The sequence below is a fragment of the Solanum verrucosum genome, unplaced genomic scaffold (genome assembly GCF_900185275.1).
Source record: "Solanum verrucosum unplaced genomic scaffold, falcon-dt-bn FXZP01000282.1, whole genome shotgun sequence".
NCBI lineage: Eukaryota > Viridiplantae > Streptophyta > Magnoliopsida > Solanales > Solanaceae > Solanum > Solanum verrucosum.
The window spans coordinates 339,052-363,032 of NW_026020198.1; the positions used below are offsets into that span (position 1 = coordinate 339,052).

Genomic DNA, 23,981 nt, shown 5'->3' on the forward strand with positions numbered 1-23,981 from the left:
CTATAGATTTATTTTATTTTTGACAAATAATATGATGCAATAACAATTAAACACGTGGCCAGAAATCGAAATGAAGGCCAAAATAGTTGTTGTTGTCCATTGGAGATATGAATGTTCACTTTTTATTTTCTTTTTTTAAATCTTTTTCCCCCCACTTCAAATCTCCAGTTAAGCAAATTTAGTTAGTTTTGTGTACTAATTTTGGAGGATTATTACATGATTAAGCTATAGATCTACTAGCTGATTACTCTAGTAGTAGTAGCTAATTAAAGTTATCACCATATCATGAGATGTTGGGAAAAGACATCTCAATATAAATTGAAGGACAACTTATTAATGTCTTCTTGTTTATGGCATCTACAGCTGGGTTTTCTACAAATAGACACCGCTATAAAAATTATTATTTGAAATATGTTTGTGTGTATTTTTATAGATATTTTGATTAAATTGGTGAGAAAGATTAGGAAGATTCTCGATATTTCAGTCTATTTTCCACTATTTATTCTTTCGTAGAGCTGATTCAATGGTGGGAAAATCATGTTTAATTACACAAATTTTCAATTGATTCGCGATAAGAAAAACCTTTATTTTAGTAACGAGAGTTCAATTTTGAGCAATGATAAAATTAATTTTTATGTGATGTGTGGGTTGCGAGTACAAGCTATATACTCACTATTAAACTTAGCGTTAGAATAAACAACTTAAATTACACAATTCCTGCATTAACACAAAACACTTCATAGTTATTATAGAAAAATAAACAATATTAAAAATATGTGTGCACCGAATTTAGTTTTATATAACAATTAAACAGTTAGGTAGTATAGCATGTCATGCTACTAAGACTTATTGAGTATCTAAAATTTACTGTCTCGATCAATTCGAAAATGATAAATTATTCTCTACCAAGTTTCCTTTGATAATTATTAGCGAAGAATACTTATTTGAGGCCCTAGAACATGTACATACCGAATATAAGAATTTTTATTTCATAGAAAATCTAGTGATGCTGATTAAATACATAATCATTGCTATTAAAAAACAATTGAGACAAAAATAAAAATTTGTACGTAGCTTCTGGTCTTTGACATAAAAGAAAAAGAAAATTATTGTAATAATGAAACAAGACATGTGAGATTAAATTTAGCAACATATATATCCAGTAGGATATGAAAATCTATTTGGATTTGAGGTTAACGGAAGAAATTAGATAGTTGAGATGTCACCTTCATTCTATATATACTCACTTAACACTGATCTTACCTAAAAGAAATTAATTTGAAATTGTCTAAAAAAATTGATGTAACAACAATATATCTCATGTAATTCCACAATATTATCTTATGTGTGATATATTAATTATTTTTAATAGATTCTTAACTTAAAAAGTGGAAAAAGTATCATATTTGATTTTTTTTTCTATTTAGATGATTGAGGAAATAAAAAAGGAGCTAGGTAAATATAAAATAATAGCAACACTATGCTTTTCTTTTCATGATGAGAATGGTATTTGAACTTATTTGTACGCATCTCAAATATTTCATCATCAGTTACCTTTTTCAAATCGCTACTAAATAATTTTGCTTATCAAAATCTTAAACTACGTTTTTCTTTTTGTTGATTATAATTTGAATTCTGATCTCTCATAATTTTTATTCATCAATAACTTAATGAGTGGAAGTGACATGCTTTTCCTGGCATGCTGGAATAAGATGACAAGGCTAGAATAATAGACACATGGTAGAATAATGTCATGAGTCACAAGTTAATAAGTAATAAGTAATGGGTAATTCCAAATGATGAATTTGGATAACTATGGAGAAAAAATAAGTCTAAAAGCACTTTATAAAGCGGTTGAAAATTATTTTGGCACATTTGTGACAAATTTGTGAATGTTCATAATTTCATATATGTTAATGCAAACATTTGGCACGCATGTCAATGCCTTCTTAACACTTAGTTTTTCTCTTCTTTAATTTGTTCTCTGTTCTTTTTGGAATTCTCTTACACTTCATGTCTTAGATTACAAGATACCAAAAATGTTGGACAATGCCTGACAAAATAGCTAATAATAATGCCACCAAGATCTGCCTCTCAACACTTCTGGCACTGAGAGTTTGAATTTGAGGGACAAATTTTAAACAGGAAGGGATGGGCAGCACGTGGATTTCGTTTAAGTTCATATTCTTTCTTCGTCTTGTTCAACATGAACCCTTTAAATTTTAGAATCTATCTCTAAATTTTGAACTTATCATTAATTCCGTTGTAAATCTCATCTATTAGAACGATATCATCTGTAAATAACATATATCATGGCATCTCACCTTGAATATATTGCGTTAATATATCCATCACTAAAACAAATAAAAATGAGTTTAAGTCTGATGTACATATGAATATCATATGTATGTCCTTTCCTATACTACTCTATCACTCTTCTAACAAGATGAATGACTTTTATCATTGAACGTCCCAACATGAATCAAAATTGTATATTTATATTAGCTTTTGTGAATGGGTTGTTAACAGGGGCAGACCTACAGTGGGTGAAGTGGGTTCATATTCGTTAAAAAATAACATCGTATATATATGTATATTTAATCAGTTTTTAAATTTTATAGGTATATATTAACTTTTAACCACACTAACACAAGTGTAACCCTTGGCTGAGTGGTGAAGAAGGTTCAATTTTCCCAGCCAATTCGAGTTTGAATCTTTGTTGCCACATTTTAATTTTATTTTTTATATTTTGAATCCACTTCGTGAAAATCCTGGGTCCGCGCCACTGATTGCTAAGTACTAGTTTTTTAAAAAAAAATTGTTGTAAAAATATATATTCAGGGTCATTTAGTTCAAAACAAAGTGATCTTAGGATTACACTTTTAAAATTATAACCAAGATAGATGATATCATATTCTGTGTGGAACATGACATCCTTTTGGTATATTTTTATCTTGATTTTAGCTAATACCCTCCTTAGATTATTATGCTGATCTCCACAACCATTTCGTAGTACATCTTTTTTACTTTATAGCACAAAAGGATTAAAGTAAACTATGTAAATAAGACTAAAGTATAACAAACAACTTTAGCTGCTGAGATCTTCCATATCTTTGAATGTAAAGTTACAACTATGTGAAAGTTGTATCAAGAAAAGTTGACAAGAACCTGATACAAACGCTCTCAATTTCGTTATGTTAGCCATTTTTCTGTGCTGTACAGAACATAGACCGATCCCTGCATCATGTATCTTCCAGTTGATATTCATATTCTCTTGGAATTAACTTGGCATCATCAATCAGGAACCAAAGAATCAGTTAACTTACCCGAAACTACAATTGACAATGAACCTTAAATAGCCAAAGAATCCAACTTTATCGCGCTCTTCTAAGCTTCAACTCCAATATTGAAAATACTGTAAATGTCACTGCAGATTGCCACACTACTTGAGGAAACAGCTAACAATATCATGACCGATGACACTAGCCTGTCCCTCTTGGTTGCAATTCCATGTGTATCCCTGTGATAAATGGCAAACATGGAGAATTAACTTTGAGTATGTGAGGATGATTACAGATAAGTAGTTGAAAAGGGAAGATGGTACTCACCTAAGGACAATAGCAGCAGGAAAAATGAAACCAACAGAGACAGTAGCAGTGGCACCAGTAAACTGGAAGGCATCCCAGATGCTAGGTACACAATTTGCTCCCAAAAATATGAGACAGATGAGAGCTGCTGTGACCGAAAAGAATCTGCGATTATCATAGGCAATAGGAATTGCATAGGGAAAAAAGAGGCCATCCATATTAAGGCGAAGGGAAAAGAAGACAATTGGGAAAACGAGCATCAAGTGGATCACATAGCTCACTCGCACCACATCATTAAGTAATGAGCTGTAAGGAATTCCAAGTTCACCATCAAAGTTGGCGAGTACATCATCCAAGGTATGATCACCGAAGAGAAGGAATCCGAAGAAGCTGGTTGCTATATATAGAGTTGAGCATACCACAATTGAAGTACGGACTATTGACTTCATCTGGCTGCCATCTCTTAGCTCATTCTCTATTGGATGTACTGCAACATTCATCAAACAAGTATTAGAGTTTTGTACTTTTTACTAGTAATTTCTAGCCACTCATTGAGCATATATCAAGACTGACAATTAGGATAAAACCACGTCTAGGAGGTGAGGTTTAGGGCAAGTGATGTAATGTGGTGGTAAACCAAATTATGACAATATGAAGTATAAGTACATCTGATGTTCCATCCCAACCTATAACTGTGTAAAATACAATAATTTTCAATGAGCAATCTCTTCCACTATGTCCAGGTTCATGAGTAAAGACTTGATCTTTCAGGACAAAGCTCTTTCAAAAAAAATAAACAAGAATTTTTTGTCGACAAGAGAAACACATAGAGGAACGCCTACATGTCCTCAACGAACCCCAATAGACATGCATGACTTGAAGCTCTTGAAAGAGCTGCTCACTAAAATGTAGATTAGATACTTGGGGAAAATGTATGACAAAGAAAACCTAGACACTACTCAGATATCTTGGTTTCCCTTGGATACAAGGAGACTTGTTGCCTAAAGCATGTCATACAAAAGCCTTTGAGGAAACGTCCTCAGCTTGATTTGGGTATCAAGATCACATCAAAAAGGAAAATTGCATTATATATATGCTTAATCACAGAGGGGGTTGTTACTAACGATATTCTTTGACTAAATACTGTGCAAGTGATGAAGCGCAGCTAGAACTTACTATTGTGATGGCAAATATAGGCAGTAACAAGTACTGGAACAGTTGTGAAAAGCTTCCAGAAAGACGCCTGATCAATAAGTTTAGGCAGTAAGCGGGGCATCCCAATGCTTCCATTAATGAACTTAACTATGACTATTCCAGCAGTGATAACCACAAATACAACAGCCAAAGCGACTGACAAAGCTGATGTGTATCTCAATGAATCTGCCCAATACAATAAAAGAAGTAATGCATATTAGTGGCTGAGTGCAGATAGTGCATTCACAGGCAACACAAGTATACCATCTAAAAAGTAGAGAAACAAGTATAATGATGGTGTAATATCATATTGCTGGCTGATTTAGATACACTTCCCAAAAGCAACTGGACAACATGCAATATACCAAATTTCATCCCATAGACAAGGAGAAGCACCTCCTTCAGTAAAGGCAATGTTACATCATAAGAACTTAGACTGCATGATTATGCAATAATAAGTTAATAACCTTATGAACCTGGACATAGTGGAAGAGGTTGTACATTGAAAATTTCACGAAATTATTGTACTTTAAGCGGTTATAACTTATAACTTGGGGTAAAGTGTAACCAAACACCAGATGCCCTTCTACTTCATATTTTCATAATTTGGTAAATGATCCCTTAATCATTTTTACCACAACATACTTGTTGATACTTATGAAGTCACATGCAGCTAATAAACACATCCATTATCAACTTAAAAATGAGTTTCACAACCAATACACTCACAGATTGGAAGTAAATCCTTCAACTCATGTTAGAGTTAATCTGTTAACACACCTTTTCCCTATGAATGTAAAAAGAGGAGAAATGCCTTTATCAAAAAGGAAAAGAACCTGTTTGTAATTAATTTGTCAAAATTCATGGTATAGAAACTTACTCCCTACTTCCATTCCATCTGACTCACTACTTTTTGTTAACTTGTGACCATAATTCTGTCAGGAGAAAATAACACTCCTCTATTCTGTCAAAATTTACGAACAAAATTTGGATCTAAATGAAAAGTCAGTCATAGACTCATGGAGCGCAGCTAATGAAAAGCAGCAATTATCTCAGTTCAAGTTCTTATACAGTAAGGATAAACTCACTTATGTAATATGATTACTAAAACCTATGCAAAACTCGCTTTGTCTTGAAATGCTTGTCCTGTTTTTACATTTTGGGTGGTTTCTTTTTTCTTATTCTTTTTGGTAAGGTAAGATAAGGGTTGTTTCTAATTGTTGTCAACTAACCTTAAGCGAAAAGGCATTTGTAAATTTGTTAAATACCGTGAAAGTTTTAAGAGCCTCAATTTTACACTTCACAAATTCATCCTCTTCTACTCTCTAACCATTCAAAAGGAATACAATGACTCAACAAAGGCTAAGCAAATGTTTCATTGTAATGATTTTATAATCCAGTCAAATTGTAGATGGACAAACAACTTTTGGATGGAGGGCGTGGTATCATTAAAATGTGTCGGACACACATAAAATAACACCTGATACTCTATATACCAATTTTATTTTGATTGCTAAAGGTGTTTCATTGATATTCAGTATCAAGCGTGTGCTATAAATATTTTCAAGAGGAAGCACCATTACAAGTAATACCTAATATACCAATCCAAATACACAAATTCAGTTTTACTCGACAAATGTATAACTGGAATGTAAACAGGAAACTTTGGGATGAGGAGCAAGTTAGTTTGGGAAAGAAAGTGGGGAGGAATGGGGAGAGTACTAGCATGAAGAGTAAATTTATAGTGTCACATTGATTCACTGTGGGATTAGCTTATGTTATATCAGTATTTTAGGTAACTCCAGAAATTCCAAGGATGACAGTTTAACTTGGTTTGAGCTATAAAACATAACATTTCGAAGATGACAATTATCAAATGCATTTGACAAATTTTCCACATTTGTGACTACAAATACAGGTCACTTCCATTTTTGCAAGTTCACTACATCAACCTACTTTCCTTCTTTTTCAAGTATCCATGTCACAATTCATAGTAAGGTTATAAAACAAGAATAACATGATGAATGCTCACCGACGCGTTTGAATGAAATCAGAGGAGCAAAAACAAGGAGCGTAGTAAGAAGCAGTAAGTTGGGCCGCGAATTCCACCAATGTTGGCCAAACCATTCTTCCGTCACACCCGAATAATGCACCCCATCTGACGAAGTCCCAGACAAAACATCTCCTGCAATCAAACAGACCACTTTCATTAGCCTACACAGATAACTTCAGAGCTACTAGATTTAGCAACTAGTAACAAAATGGAGATAACACTGCAGGTACCAAAATGTCATTTAATCTCGTGATGTTAAACATGTCACGTGCAAAGTTGAAATTGAAAGAGATTAAAAAGTCGACTAAAAGATAAAAATGTATTTTTTTTAAACACATTAAGAAGTAATAACAAACAAATTGAAACCGGAGAGAGTACCAATGATGATCATGTAGACAACAAGGGTGCCGAGATTGTTGATCACGATACAAGCTTGCAACAATGTACGGCCAAAGCCACCGAACGCATCGCCGGCGAGGCCAGAGTAGGAGGCGGACTTGGAAGCTCTGGTGAACCTCAGTAGCATCTCAATTGACTTCTCCGTCAGTATAGCAGCAAGGATGATAACAATAAGACCTGGAATTGCACCAAGTTGCTTGAGTGTAGCCGGAAGTGCCATGATTCCGGCACCGACAATTGTAGTTGAGAGGTTGAAGACGGCGCCGGAAAAGGAAGCTCCATCAAAGCCGGCCTCGGAGTGACTGAAAGCGGCATCCTTTTGAGGCAGAAGAGGGGCGGTTTTATGGTTCCGACGGTGTTTCCGGTCGGAGTAAGTCATTCTGGTAAATTTGAGGAAAATGCAGGGGTTACATGAAATTTACGCGGGACAGCGCTTTTATTTATGATTAAACCAATGAGACACCGCCACGTAATCTAGAGGGCCCTTGGACAATTTCGTGTGCCTCGTCTTGTTCGCCTTCTTGGTACCAGCTCGGTATTAATAAGAATTTCTTGAAAGTTTCGAAATTAAATAAAGTCAGATCCATGAATAAAGTACTCCGCAATTATGTAAGAATTCAAGAAAGAATTGCATTTCAAGTACAATGTTCAAAATCAAATTATAAGTGATAAATCCAAATTAAAAATGAGTTGTTGGATTATAATTAGCAAGTGTATGATCATAAATTTTGATCTTCAACTATTTTAAAAGAATTTTTAGGATTTTCACTCATAAACTTCAAAGAAAAAAAAAATCAAATAAAACGCATGTTCAAACATAACTTTAAATTTCAAATTTCTTTAATAAGTTTCAAATTTCAACTTCAAAATTTATGGTCTAACCAAAGTTGAGTTGAAAACAAATTATCTAAATTAGTATATATATTGAATAAAGCAATAATTCTTTAACTCTGTAATTTCTACGAATTTAGAATGTTTCCTCTTTGGACTTTTCGTGGGTACTAGATGAATTGGAAACATTGAACATTATGATGGAGTACGTTCATTTAATTGTTTTGAAATTAAATTCTCCATATTTCATGCTATTTATACTTTTTGCTTTTCAGATGAAGAAAAATCTCATCTTAGCAACTATGATGTCAATTAATTAATACTTAATATGTATTTTTTGTATGAATGTTTCGTATGTGCACTTGATTTGACTATTCATATTCATGATCTATCAGTCACAACTTTATCATTACTTCAAAACAATATATTAATCATAACTTCATAATTACTTGAAGACCATCTTATTAAAATTTCGGAATCAGAATTATATAAGTATATACTATTATTAATATTAAAATTTTGTTTAAAGTAATGAAGAAGGTGTTGCTTAATAAGGCGGCGACAACCAAACTTGGCCCATTTGTCCTCATTCAACGGTCTCTTGTTGTTGAATGGGAATGTAAACAATGAGAGAATGAGTCCAAACTAAAACAAATGGAAACTATTTTCCTTCCTTTATTGAGTAGGAAGATAGACTTTAGGAAGACATGAGTCCTCCATGCTTATCACATGAAACTCTATCTGTAATTCACTTTACCCTTTACCTTTTTCAAGTATGCCAGCTAAACCAAAGCAATAAAGACGTTGCATATCTACTTTCCAATTCACACAATTCCTAATTATAATCACTTTCTCCATAGAATTCGAATCCTGACACTTATATTCAAAAATAAAATCACACCACTAGTGTAGAATGTTTCTACACTAGTAGCTTATAGATTACACAAAGTAATCAGTTGTCCAAGTTATTCGATTTTCAATTTCAACAGTTATAATCAGTTGATACGATAGATAGCTCATAGCAGTGCTATAGACATTGATTGTATGCCTAAAACACATGAAACACAACTAACAAGTACTTCCTTTAAGGGTTTACATTAACAATATATACAAGCAGTTTAGGATCCCTACAAACAAAAACAGATTTGAACTTACTAATTGATCAACACCTATTGAACTCGACCAGCATCATCAAAGTCACTATGCGCGCTTCCTCTTGGACTTCCGCTTTGAGTTGACCTCCTTAGGCTCTTGTGACAACCCACCTGATTTGGCACTCACAACAGAACTCCACAGTGCCCTTTCAACATCTGATGGAGTAAAAGAGTCTCCTTTTACTGATAACTCCTATTAAGCAATTGCCAAAAGGAACATGAAATTAGATAGGTCCTCCGCTTCAGAGGCAATAATAAATAATGTACCATGGGTTCAGCATAAAAGTTCAAACTACTTACAAACACTACAAAGCTTTTGATTTGGTTCACAGAAAAGCTACTTAGCATTGTGTAAAAGAGCCCCTGTTTAGTCTTGAGACATTCCCTCTCAAAATATACAAATTCTAAATCTTTCCTAAAATTAATGGCTTAGGTAGTCAGGTCTTAGGTATACATATTTTTACTTAAATATTATTGATATTCAAACTTGTGGAATCAATCAGCATACGAAAATCAGTTCAACTCCAGAACAACATAAAATTACTTCAGGTCATCACATAAATATTGCCTTCTTCATTCTTCACCATCTCATCACTTACCTGGCAACTTGCCAAAGAAACATTTTTTAATCTCTATTGAGGCCAAACCTATGATCACAAATCCACAATGACCGCTTCCCCCACCACAGCATAGACAGAGCTTCTCTTTTAAAAATGGTTTTCTTCATCCAAAGGGAAGGATGTCTGAGGCATGACCATCCATGAAACATAGGAGAGGGGAGGGGGGTTTAGCATTCTTTGATATCCTGGTGAAAGAACAGCAGAGGAACAAGCGGCTTCATCTGAACATGGCATGCATGTAAACAAAGTCTATACAGAGCAGATTATTAATTTCTATCCTCGGGGATTTGGTCTTGAGTGAAGACCAAAAAAGAGGTGGTCTTGAGTGAAATTTAAGGGATAAATCACAAACTGAATGATGAGATACACGTACATTGTGAAAGCAGAAAACCACATACTAAACGACGTACAACTATGGAAACAGGACAATGATGGGCTGATATCCATGCATAAACATTACTGTCATAGCTAATCAAATGAACTTCTGAAACTAGGAAGAAAAAGCATCTTTGATCAACCAAACTTTCAGATGGAAGCTAGAATCAGAAAGATTACAAAAAGGTTTCCTGCTTTATAATAGAGAAATTAGAGGAATATTGTGTGGTTCACAATCAGGAAGGCATTTAGATGACAAAAAGAGATGTGCATATTTGTAATGGAGGAACCTGCTGTAATCTATGTTCTACATTACACCGAAATTTAGTCCCTCTGTCACGTATTCCAAATGAATCAAATGAAAGTAGTTCCAGTAAGAGCAATTTGATGATCTCATTCTCAAAAAATAGGCAAGCAACACCCAGATGAAAGCATCATTAAACCTAAAACATAGAGAAAAAGTCTAGCTAACCTTGGATTTTGCCTGCAATTTGTCCACTAAAACTAGATACTGTTTCAAAGTATAGTCTTTTGAGTTACCAATTGCAGCAACCATTGCCTATCAAAACAGCATTTTCACATAAATCAAACATTTTAGTACACTTCAATTAACAAACGATTACAGAGAATGAAATAGAGTTTTCTATAGCAAAAAGGTCATGACAAATTTACTTCATCCGACATAAAAGGTGCAATATCCGGTGCATAAGCAGCCAGAACAGCAGAGGCAGTAGCTGGACCAACGCCTTTCAAGACGGTGAGTGCTGAAATAGCTTTTGAGATATCAGGTAGAGACTGAAATGCCTTCTCCGAAGCAGATCTCACAACAGCATCGTCCAGAGATGATACAAAATCCAACAACCTAGGCCTGAATGACAATTATCATATGTTACATAGAATTTTCTCATAGCCTTAAGTACCACATCTTAATATACTCGCTCCATTTCAATATACTTGTCTTGCTTTCCATTTCAATTTACTGGTCTTAATTTCCTTTTTAGTTTGTTTAAAAAAGAATGTCTTTTTACTTTTTTAAAACTCTTTAATTCTAACGACATGTTTAAGATCATGGAATTATAAGACATTTTGGTACATTTAACGTATCTTAAGTCTAAGACCACAAGATTCAAAAGTATACCTTGAAAACCAGACAGACAAATTGAAAGGAGTAACATATTATGTAGGTAATTCTTCAAAATACAGTAAATTAACTACAAAAAAAAGTTGCACAAACCAGAATACTTACACATAATCCAATCAATATACCATAGCAATTATCAAAAGTAAATACATATATTTTGGCAAAATGCTAGATGAAGAGAGTAGTAGAAACCTCCATTTGCCTCTTGTAAGCTTCCATTGCATGAGCTTGGAGAGTTCGGGAGTTGTGATGTAACTAGGGTTTCGTTGCTGGAGAACGCCGGGAAGCTCATTCCGGTAGAAATCATCGAGAGGGACGAGGTTAGGCTTGTTAAGTGACTCGATACTAGCTCCGTAAGAAGATAGGGCCTCCTTCCACTGTTCCAAATCGGAGCATTTGAAGTCCATCGCCGGCGAATACAGTTTGGAGCTCAAAGAGAAACTATCGCGCCATTTCCTATAAATAAATGTGAAAATTTATGTGGTGCCACCATTAGTTTCTTGAAAATACAAAAGAGTCCACTAGGTTTCGAAAATTTGATTTTTTTAATCTTAGGCTTGACGCTGGAATGGCTCTCTCGAGCTTGACACATGAGTAACTCTGATATCATGTGTAATGGTTCAGCCCACTAGATATATCGTCCACTTTGAATTTAGGCGCGCACGTCTTTAAAACATGTCACTGGCGTGTAAGGTATACTCACTTATATATCCAATATTTTTCTGTCCTTTGTCTATGTGAAACTTTCTATCCTAAGTTGGATTGTCATGGTAGAGTTTCTATACACATCATTTGGAAATTAAATAACTTTAATGTCCTTTAAATAGAAAGAAAGAGGTTAAATAAGCTTTTGAACCAAGTATATATAGAGGACTAGCTCATTTATTGAGATCCATAATTTTCAAGTGACGGGTTCAAACTCTATCGTGTATTAGCAATAATAAATAAAAACTCTTTTATGATAGCAGTTACTTGGGTCTTTACTTACTATTTCAATCTTATTCATCATTTTGGCATCTTCTTTCTCGATAGTAACAAATGTAGAGTGCATGTATATTAATTCAAAGGAGGAACCCAATAGTTATTTATTATATAATAGAAATGATTGTGACTCGAATATAATTGTATATTAATGTGAAATGCTAATAGAATTCATAAACATCAAATACTGAATTGCTATGTACCTCAATCTAGACAATAAAACTAGAATAATTTCTCATCCAATATTCAAGAAAATTGTTAAAGACAAACACTGTTGAAGCCCACATCACTGGAAAAGCCTGAGACTAACAAAGGACCCAAGTAAAAGATCGTCTTTCACTCTACGCATTTGGGCCAAAGCCCGTTCTATATTATTATTAGGAAAAAAGTTCATAATAGCAAGATATATGCATAATTACGAAACGTAGTAACATTTCGATTTCAAAACATAGTGAAATACATTATATCCACTTGCATAACAACAGTAAGTTATAATCCATCTGTGTGCATTATAAGTACTTTTTCTATAGAGGAATACATAGTATAGTGCACACAACAATACGCTATATCCATAGGTATATAATATCTCTACTTAATTCTACTTGCATATATGATAAATAATATATCCACGCATATCTCCTATAAAACTACTATAAAGGATAATTAATATATGTACACGCGCTATGCATGGATAATTTTAAAATATTATTTTGTAATTATTTTAGATTGTAATATTTTGTTTGAGCTTGTTAATTAATCATATGACTTTACAAAAGTACAACTATTGTATTGTTCCTTAATGAAATTTACTCCTCCACCCCCATCCCGCTCCCGTAAGCAATTTTATATGAATAGAGACAACGAATCATGTGATTATCAAATAACTTTTGTCTCGTATTTTTCTTTACTATATTGTTCACTATTTAAAATTATTAAATTGTTAATATTATTTTTTATTTGCTTGTCAGTTGACTTAATATAACTATCTAATGACCTTCTTATTAATATAAAATAAATTTATTTATTTTGTTTATTCGTGGGTTTAAAATTTTAAAATTTATTTTATTGTTCACATCTATTAATATTTATGGACAATGTCATTTAATCCACTTTGCCACGTAATCGTCCCTTGTTTTTATACTCGTATAGTTTTGTTGCTATTAGTAGGGGCGGAGTTGGGGACCAATTTTTGGAAAAGGAAGAAATAAACTTGATTTATAATTTTTTTTACATTGTCGTTGTCTTTAATTATTAAGAACCAAAAAAAGCAAAAAACAATTAAGATGATTTTTGTGATAAATAATAAAGTGTAGATTCTCAATGGTACGTAGAGGCTTACATGATGATGAATCAGACTGAAACTAAAGAAATTTTTGTTGGATTGTAAATTAAACTTGAGAAATAAAACAAAAACAAAAAAAAGGGCCACTAGACAAATTCATAAAATTATTTTTTGGAAATCTTTCATTTTTTGTAACAAAGACAAAGAGCTCAGGGCCACACGTTTAACGCATTCATGTTCAATGGTTGTAGTGTTTTTTTCTCCGCCCGATATTAGAAACTCGCACTAAAGTTTCAATTAAATTTAAATGTATAAATTATAGGAACCACATATTATAAGTACTAAATAACATTCTATCCCTTCTAGTTTTCTATTTACCAAAAATTCCTTAAAAATGATGTTTGCGGGATACATAGCGTTGTGCACTGGATACATTAGGTTTGATACATTCCACATAGCGGGATACATAGCGTTGTGCACGGGATACATTAGGTTTGATACATTCCACATAGTGGGATACATAGCGTTGTGCACGGGATACATAGCATTTGATACATTCCACATAGCGGGATACATAGCGTTGTGCACAGGATACATGCGGGATACATAGCGTTGTGCACGGGATACATAGGAAAAATAAGGGATTTTTGAAATAAGTAGGGATAAATAGATATTAAGGTAAGTAAAGGAGTGTAGTTAAGTAATTTGTCCAATTTAAATTACGCACGGCAGGATTTAGGGGTGATGCTCCCAACAAAATATTCAATGGTTCTAGTTGTCACAATACATACTACTCTCTCCATTTTAGTTTATTCGTTTATTAATTTATTTTTAATTTGACACAAAATTTTATTAAATAATTTTTTTTTATGAATTACAATCTTAAACTAAAAATATGTAGATGCTACAGAAATGTCTATAATTTTTTTATCTTAAACATATTACCTTGGAGAGATTGAATTTAAAGAATTGTCAAAAAATGCAAAAGACATTCTTATAGAGCATAAGTTCTTCAAAGGCACAAAATATAACTGGTAAAATATTACGATATGAAAATATAAATTTATGCTTAATTATCTTCCGAAGCAAAAATTAAAAAACCAACTTAAAATAAAAATAAAAGTGTAAAGGACCCTAAAATATATCCTTTATTCTTCATTTCGATACGTGACAGAGCAATCTACCTACACAAAGCCAAAATTTAAGTTTATAAATTCTCATGACTCATCTTGATTATTGAATTCGGAATTAATTATTTATATATATCTGATAAAAAATTTAATATAAATATATGATCTAAATAAAAATTATTGATTCCGTCCGAAAGGCAGGCTAATAGTCTAGCACCTCGGTTTATTGCAGCATGGATCTCGTGATTTAAATATATATGTGGCTATCTTGAATATAGTACCATTGTATTTTATTATTGTTATTGTTGTTACGACTATGCACAAATTAAACGTGACAACAACTTTCATATATACTTGGTGGTAAGTATTCCTCCATCCTTAATTAAAAGGTTTTGGGTTCGAGTCCCCTTGGTACGGAGTCGCTTTTGTTAGGGAGCGTTTTACCCCCAATGTGGAATTTTCCGGCACGCATCCGGAGTTAGTCAAGCTCCAATGTGGATACCAGACACCGAGTGGGAAATAAAAAAAAAAAAAACGTCTTTGATAAATATATATAAATAAATAAAAAATGAGTTGATTTACATTTTACACAATTTTCCCTATTTTTAGGCCATTGTTTTGATTTAGTTGTGCAAAGTTCGAATTTTTTTCCCTTTTTGTGTTCTCTTTTTTTTTCTCATAAAAGGAAAAAAAATAAATATCAAGTACCCTTTATATATAGCCTTGAGGTTATTTATTAAAATATTTGGAGCAAATTAAAGCTTTTGAAAAATAACAAAGATAATCTCAAAATTAAATCCAACGTAATATAATGTAAGATTGTGGGGTGCATTGCATAGGCATATTTAGAGAGTTTCTAGAATATGGTGTACCACTAATAAAATAATAATGTAATATGTGGGAAATGATCCCTAGTCCTTTAGATTAATAACTTAACATTCAATCAAGTGCACCATTTAGCCTTCTTGTAAGATGGGTGCCAACAGATAATATTATATCAATTTAAAAAAATATGTACATAAACTATCTAATTTTACGAAAACTAATTCATTTGCCCTATTTTGCTCTATTTCTAGGCTATAAATTCGTCTCTGGTTGCATATATAAGAAAAAATAGTTTCACACATAGCTTATGCAACATCTGGTTCATATTATATGTCGAACTGTAATTATGCAAAATGATTTATGTAGAATAAAATATGAAATAACATTTGTATATCACTAACTTAATTAGGTAAAATCACCACGAATAATAAACAATAGAATTTAGTTGAACATCACACTTTTGTTGTAATCACGAGTATGCATCAATTAATTAATTAGTTTTTCCTTCTTTATTTAAAGTAGGAAAATGGTCAAAAATGTCTCTTAACTATGTGAAAGGAATAAAAATGTCCTTCGTTTATAGTTTGGCTCAAAAATATCTTTATCATCAATACTTTGGTTTAAAAATGTCCTTACAGTCAATACTTTGATCCAGAAATGCCTCTATAGTTATAAAGTGAGTCAAAAATGTCCTTTTAAAAATAAATATGGAGTATTATTTATTTCTATTTAAACACATCTTCTTTCTAATTAAAATATTGTTTAAGTACATTATTCTTGTTTTCTTTCTTCTAAAATCACTTTAACAAATAAAAATGTAGGAAATGTTTTTTCTTCTTCTTAATCTTATTTTATCAATTAAAATAGAATAACTTCATGTATCCTTTCGACGGATAATATATGCCATATATATAAGATCATAGTATATCCATCATTAATTTAAATTATATAATGATGATAAAATAAGAAATATTTTCATTTTTATTTTCTTCTGAATTGAAGTAAGATAAACATTTGCTAATTTTTTTTTAAAAAAAATTATTAGAAAAAGAATATGTAAAAAAGAAAATAAATAATATATTTATTTGGAAAATGAGGAATTTTGACCCTTTAAATAACAATAAGGGCATTTTTCGATCAAAGTATTGACGGCAAGAACATTTTTGGGCCATACCACAAACGGATGACATTTTTGTTCATTTCAGATAGTTTAAGGGCATTTTGAACCAAAGTATTGACGGTAAGGGCATTTTTTAGCCAAACTATAAAAGGAGGGCATTTTTGTTCCTTTCACATAGTTTAAGGACATTTTTGACTCTTTTCCCTTTAAAGTATGATGATAATCACCGATTTTTTAAGCTCTTAAAAAATGGAAATATATTTGGTGTTTCGAGAATTTGAGCTTTAAATATCTCATGATTTTTTAAAATTATGTGAAGCATGTTTGTTGGCGCATTCCATGCAAATTAAGTTAAATAATCCTTGGTTTACCAACTTTCCCCACTTTGACTTAAGATGCTCAATTTTCACCCATGGGAGAGTACTTCTCTTCTGATTAAAATTAATTACTCCATCCAGTTAAATAGCGGTGTTTTTATCTTTTTAAAATAAATAATATTTCACATAATCATGAACGTATTGATTATTTCTTTCAAATTTACCCACAACAAATTTGATTATTGATGATAAATAATTTTGCCAGTTATAAATTACAGTTAGTCACAAAAATTTGACTATGCATAATATTTATGACGAACTTGTTTATCATAAAAATGTATTTTTTTTTATAGTTGATAGTAAGTTTTGTCACTAAAAGATTATTATTACCATCAAACTTACATTCTCACTAACTATTTAATTTAATTAGCCTATTATCTTTAAAGTTATATGTATTTTATAGTAGAACAAATATCATTCGTCATTAAGACTATTTTTTATATCATGTTAAAAAGTATTTTAACAGAACCTAAAAGTTAATATTATTATAAAAAATACTATACGTATTTGCATTTTAAAAGCTGCATCCCAAAAAACTTCCCTTAAAAAAAATCTTAGATATTTGATATGACTTTTAATGCAACATCTGTTTTGCTTTAAATAATTTGGGCAGAAGTTAGGTATATTTGGTTTTCAGCTATTTATATTTCTCAGTAAAGAGATACAAAGGACTGCCCCACAAATAAGGGGACAAAAAAATACTCCCTTTGTTTTAAAATAATTGATATTTTTAATTTTATTTCAAAATGAATAATATTTCACATAATCATACAAACATTAATGATATTCTTACAATCTAATCCTTTTTTAAATGAAGAAAATTTTACATAATAAAAAAAAGACTACTAAATAACTATATCTTTTTAAAAATATTTATTAAGGGTAAGTAGGTAAAAGTTTATCTTTCTGAGAAAGAGTAATTTTCTTAAGTGACGTATTCCAGCTAAAAATAACATAATTTGAAATGGAGGAAGTATTAAATTGAGGATTTTTTTATGGTCTAATTATTAAGTATGCTTTCTCGGTCTATTTTTGATTATTCATTATATTAAAATATAGATGTTTATTTTTATTTGTACTATTTTTAAAAAAAATAAGAAATTATTTATCATTTTATATCTATTTTTTCTTATTATTAATTACTATTCATTTCCCAACATTTAGATAACTTAATAACTAGTGGTCATATAATAAAATTATTATTTTATTTATTATTTTTAAGAAATATATCAAATTAAACATGAATGGAAAGGTATATTCAAAATGTTTTAACATCCAATGAAGCTAGTCACTCCAATAAGGCATTAACGTATACTCCCTCTTTTCACTTTTAATTGTCATAGTTCTCTTTTTTAGAGTCAAACGATAAGAATTTTGACCAACATGTTACGATATATTTTTTCATCATATTGATATGCAAAAAAAATTCAATTTATAGTATTTTTCGTATAATTTTTGAATATCTAATTTTTTTGTTTAACATATCAAATTAATGTAATCTAATTTAACTTTAAAAATTAGTCAAATTGACTTTCGAAAAGCACAACATGACGATTAAAAGTAGACGGAGGTAGTATAAGGCTCATTAAATAAAAAGTTTTCCCTATTACTGTGATTTTTGTGATTGTCAAGATCAAACAAAAAAAAAATGGTTAAAGGTGGAGAAATTCTAGTCCACCATTATCATTAATGGTTTTGGGAACAATTGCTTAAGTGCCAAATTTGTGATCATGAATTTTGGTTTGGTCAAAAGAAAATGAAATAGTAAATCCTGACGTCGTTTGATATGCGGGATAAGATAAATAAAGATATTTTATAAATGATATATTTCGTGAGTTTTTTTTTTTTCAATATGAAATAGTAATTTAGTATAAATGATGGAATAAAATAATTTCGAAATTAGTTAATACCTCAAATCAAATATAAAATAAAGTTAATCTTATATTTTATCCCCAACGTACCATCATTACCACATATACCAAATGACCCATTACAGATTATAGTTTTTTTTAATTGGATGATTTAGTTACGTTGACGGAAGACTTTTTACTATAGTTGGATTTAACCTAAAGTTTTATTGTAGTTGGATTTAACCTAAAGGAAAATAAGTAGAACCAAAAAAGAAAGTGAATTGTACGTACAAGAAAAAGTCATCACAGCTGCCGGAATTTTGGCTGATTAAACCATGTTTGTCCGACCTCCAAAATTTAAAACTTGCATGTTTATTTTTAAGAAAAGAAAAGCTTATTTTGACAATATTTAATTTAGCATATATATATATATATATATATATATATATATATATATATATATTTATTTATTTATTTGAATTAGCTTTGGATCACGAGAGAGCTAGACAACAAAAAAAGAAGATTTGTGTGAGGTCAATATTAGGAAATTAGCAAGATTCTTTTTTTTTTTTGTATTGAAGCTACAATCTATCTCATATTTGGCCGTCTTCGATCACAAATTTATAATTTGACAAATTATTTCTTTCGATTACTTTTATCTTTCATTTTAAATAAACATATTTGGTCCAAAATATCTGTTACGGAGGAGGAGAACATTAATTATTTTTCAACTACTTATGTACCATTATTATTGTTATTCCCAAAAGACATCACATGACCATTATCAACAATATTAGAACCAAATCCTAATCACACCATAATTACTAAATTGATTTAAGCCTAACTCCAATTAGGCAAACACCACCTCTTTAGTCAACCACCACATTTCATAAACAATTTTTTTTTTGACAATATATCATCAATAACATATTCAATGAAATCTCAAAATCTATAGCTAAGCGAGAGATTAGTATATGTTGTTGGATAGCCAAATAACTTATAACAACACTTCAGTTATTATTCTCATTTCTTACCTTAGGTATTTATACATACTTTCCCCGTAAACAAAGAGAGAATCCAAACAAACAACATGATTCAATTACTTCGTCTATTTTGATCCGTTCAAATTTATGTCATGCCAGACTTACAAGATGAAGTGAAGGGTGTTGAATTATTGGAATCATTTTAATTGGCATCAGCCATCAAGCATAAGAACAAGACAAAGTAATTCAGGCCACACGTGCCTAATTGGAGATTCTAAACAAATCTCCAATATTTATTAAAGAAAAAAAAAAAGATACGAAAACGATACTCAACTTTCTGGAGTGCATAATGTAGTAGTATTAATTCCTCTTATTAACTAGTGTATAACACGTAAGTCCTAAATAGATCTATAGTCTTAATGAAATGATCTATTGCTTAAATGTCTTAGATTTGTTTTCGATCACTAATTTTAAAGTTTATTTTATTTATTAAAAAAACTTAAACATCTTATGTTAGAATTTTCTTTATTTCTTGTGACTTGTGATGTTGTCAATAAAAAATGTGGTTAAGTGATAAATATTTCTTCATTTTTAATCAGATGTCCCGAATTTAATTCCTCCTAAATTCCTAATATAGAATTGCTTTTATTAGAGAGTGTTTTACCCCCAAATTAATTAAATTCTAATATAAATATCGAACATTAAATGAGAAATAAAAAAAATATTTGCTTATTCTTTCTTTTGAGATGGGTAGAGGAAAAGAACCCACGTCACAAACTTAGAGACCACTTCTAGGTCATTTTTTGAAAAATGACAACAGAAAAAGACACAACTTTTCAGTTATTGGCCTATAAATTATGGGGCGGAACCCACCCTTGGTTAAGAGTGTCAAACGACACCTCTTGCTCGGAAAATTAGGTCAAATTTTAATTTAATAAATATATATACAAGTATTGACACCTCTTGAAATAAACTAAAGATTTAGTCTACTAGATAAGGAGTTGCAAAATTTTCATGAGCATGTGTGTTCAAGCTCTACTAGCCTCATTATAATTAACTACAACCATTGACATCCCTTGTTGAAAATTCTGAGTTCGCTAATATTAAATTTATATATCTATAATTTAGCCATAAAAATAATATAGTCATTTTTATTTTTTAAATTTCAAACAAATAAATTAAAACCGCGAAAATAATAAATATGACTTGTGAGGGTAGTTGAAGTGGGTCCTGAGATATCAATTTTCCATTGGCATCTAATGCAAGAAATTTTTTAACTACTTGGCATTTCACATGGCTAATGGTCGGTGAGAATTTTGTTTTCGGACTCTTTTTTTTTTAAAAAAAAATAAGTGATGATTTTAGTCTAGATATATATATTTCATACTAGTAAAATTATTCGCGCTTTGCGCGGAAATTTAATAACACGAAGTTTATAAAATAATACTTAAAACCTATCAGGCATTAAAGCTAAAACACTATATTATCTTACACATAAGATTACGTAGTAACAAACATTAATAATGTAAAGGAAAATGAAAATTATTACATATTATCATTTATCCTTAATAACATAAGCATGAATTAATAATTGTAAAATACATATCAGGATTTGTAACATAAGCAGTGGTGTCAGTGAGCCACTCAACATGAGTAAAGTACACAAATGTTAAATTGTGAAGAAGAAGAAGAAGAGGAGGTTCATAATTTCCGTTGTTGTAAAATGACAGGAAATCCCTCTATTTATAGACAACAAAGGGTAGTGTGAACAACTGTTTATTGTGCCTTATCGAAAATCTTACAACTATTAGGATAAGTTGCAAACCTTCGGAAAGGTTACAACCTTTCATAAAAGTCAGAACTTTTCATAAAAGCCGCAATTTTTCATTAAAGTCACAACTTTTCATAAAAGTTACAACTTTTCATAAAAGTCGCAACTCTTCATTGAAGTCACAACTCTTCATAAAAGTCGCAACTTTTCATGAAAAGGAAAGGCTAATTTTGGGAATAAATAAATTAAAAGGGAATTCTGATTTGTGGTGGTGCCAAGTAGGTGGGCATAAGGTTCTATATATATGATTATATGATTACTTGTTTATTTTTTACAGTGAAAATGATTTGATATATTCCTCAATTTTGTCATTTAGAGTTGATATATCCCTCGTTCTGAAAGTGATTCATATGTACTCTTTTCCTCTGACGAAAATGAAAAAAATTATACTAAATAATTATTTTTTTAAAAAAAAACAATCCATGTAGGGCTAATTTCATCCTTCTCACAAGTTTTTTTTTTACTTTTTTAATTTAACGGCTAATTTGAATTTATTATTTTGATGGTCAAATTTATTTTTTTCACTTATTTTCTTAAAATATAGGACATCTATTATAGATGTCGTAATTTTTTTTACATATATAAAAATTAAATTACAATATAGCCGCAAAAAAATAATTTTAATTTTTTCCCCTTTTTTCATTCACACTTCTTTCTTTTTATTTCTCTTATTTTCACTGAAAAATGAAAGAAGAATAAGAAACTCAAGTAATAATAATCAAATAAGTAAAAAATAATTTATCTGTGAAAAGGATCAAATACATGGTTTTTTAAATAATAAAAATCAAAAAAATTAATTGAAAATTAATTTTATCACTTTTGTAACAGTAGGAGTATGTGAGCCATTTTTTTTGTAACGGTGAAGGGTATATGTGAGCCAATTTTATAATGGTAGGAACCTATGTGAGCCACTTTGTAACGAGGGGTATCTCAATCCTAAATGACAAAGTTGAGGGGTATATTAGACCATTTCCCCTTTTATATGTCTTTTAAGAAATTATAAATAAAAAATGACATTTTTACTAATTTACCCTTTAATTCTTTTTTATACACTTTCTATTTATGTGTCTTAACATCGATATCAAGACTAACAATAGAACATATTTTTTTGAGAACTTTATAATATTTATATACTTTCAAATAGAATTAATTTAATAATAAAATAAAAATAAAACTAATTCTATTTTATTCTTATAAATTGACAAATAATTTAGTACATATAATTTAGTAGTGTAGACAAGTAATACAGATGGTGCAAATACTTATTTCGAGAAAGTTAATATATTTTTACTAACTTGTTTTTAATAAATACTTTGAAAAAAGATATAATTATTAAGTAATAATTTTCTGTTAGGTAAAACTCGTTTTTTTTTTTAAATAAAAAACATCATTATGTGAAATACCTCTTAAAACAAAATGAAGAGATAAAAATATCATTTATTTTAAACGGGAGGGAGTAGTAAGTATCTATTTCTATGACTCTATTCCCACCAACAACTTTTTAAAAGAAATATAGACAACTTCCACTACAAGTAATTAGAAAAAAAAATGATAGACTTTTAATTGCTAAAGTACCAATCTTTTATCGTATTTTCTTTCGTAAAAAAGAAGTGGAAACCTTAAATATTTAGTACAAAGTTTTGAACAGGATAGTTATGATGATTGTTGACTTTTTATCATAATGGGAGTTTAACTAATGAAAAAGGAAAATATAACAACAAAAAATATGGCCAAGCAAAACCAAATAAATATTTCTTGATTTTTTGAAACATCAAATAATTTGAAACAATTCAATTATCAAATCGAAAAATATTTAGAACAAAAAATTATTAACAAAAGACTATATTAATAGTTGAATATTTTTTTCGTTTTAATTTGTTTGTTCGATTTTAACTTGACATGAGTTTAAAAATTAAAAAGACTTTTAAATCTTGTAGTCGGTAGTCCTAAACTAAAATATATAGAATATTTCAAAATATTCTTTAATCTTATGATTCTAAACATATGGTAACAATGTAGGTTTAAAAATATTTTTAAAAATTGATTAAAAAGAAAAGTAAGACAAATAAAATGAAAGAATAACTCCCAAATAATTAATGTGACAAAACAGCCCCAAAATAAAAAATAAAAAATACGTACCAGTGTCCTTTTAATTATAATTTCTTAGATCATCTGTCTAGCGTAAAGTCTCTGCTTGATTACTCTGACAAGTCCAACCTTTTTAATATTTTATCCTCTGTTCACATGA

At 30.4% G+C, this 23,981-nt stretch overlaps 3 protein-coding genes across 3 annotated transcripts in view; all 3 read right to left on the minus strand.

The window, feature by feature from the left end:
- The window catches only part of LOC125829951 (G-type lectin S-receptor-like serine/threonine-protein kinase At4g27290), a 320,066-nt gene that overhangs the window by 225,616 nt on the left and 70,469 nt on the right, over nt 1-23,981 (minus strand). The gene's annotated exons all lie outside the window — the stretch shown is intronic.
- LOC125829964 (amino acid transporter AVT6A-like) lies at nt 3,326-7,626 on the minus strand. The gene is made up of 5 exons (XM_049509194.1): nt 7,213-7,626; nt 6,814-6,966; nt 4,764-4,967; nt 3,609-4,074; nt 3,326-3,520 (listed from the first exon to the last, which is right to left on the minus strand). The coding sequence occupies exons 1-5, from the start codon at nt 7,610-7,612 to the stop codon at nt 3,388-3,390; spliced, it is 1,356 nt and encodes a 451-aa protein (XP_049365151.1). The 5' UTR covers nt 7,613-7,626; the 3' UTR covers nt 3,326-3,387.
- Nucleotides 9,035-11,967, minus strand: LOC125829980 (uncharacterized). Its single transcript, XM_049509213.1, has 4 exons — nt 11,547-11,967; nt 10,886-11,081; nt 10,686-10,772; nt 9,035-9,411 (listed from the first exon to the last, which is right to left on the minus strand). The coding sequence occupies exons 1-4, from the start codon at nt 11,759-11,761 to the stop codon at nt 9,265-9,267; spliced, it is 645 nt and encodes a 214-aa protein (XP_049365170.1). The 5' UTR covers nt 11,762-11,967; the 3' UTR covers nt 9,035-9,264.

Bases quoted from the DNA above. Each gene is read 5' to 3' on its own strand.
- LOC125829980 (XM_049509213.1), bottom strand. From the start codon at position 11,761: ATGGACTTCAAATGCTCCGATTTGGAACAGTGGAAGGAGGCCCTATCT. The intron at 11,082-11,546 runs GTTTCTACTACT...ATTGTCATTCAG, and splicing joins CTTACAAGAGGCAAATGGAG to GCCTAGGTTGTTGGATTTTG. The intron at 9,412-10,685 runs GTTAGCTAGACT...ATTGCTTAATAG, and splicing joins AATTGCAGGCAAAATCCAAG to GAGTTATCAGTAAAAGGAGA.
- LOC125829964 (XM_049509194.1), bottom strand. From the start codon at position 7,612: ATGACTTACTCCGACCGGAAACACCGTCGGAACCATAAAACCGCCCCT. The intron at 4,968-6,813 runs GTGAGCATTCAT...TGTATTGGGCAG, and splicing joins GATTTCATTCAAACGCGTCG to ATTCATTGAGATACACATCA. The intron at 3,521-3,608 runs GTGAGTACCATC...CATTTATCACAG, and splicing joins CCTGCTGCTATTGTCCTTAG to GGATACACATGGAATTGCAA.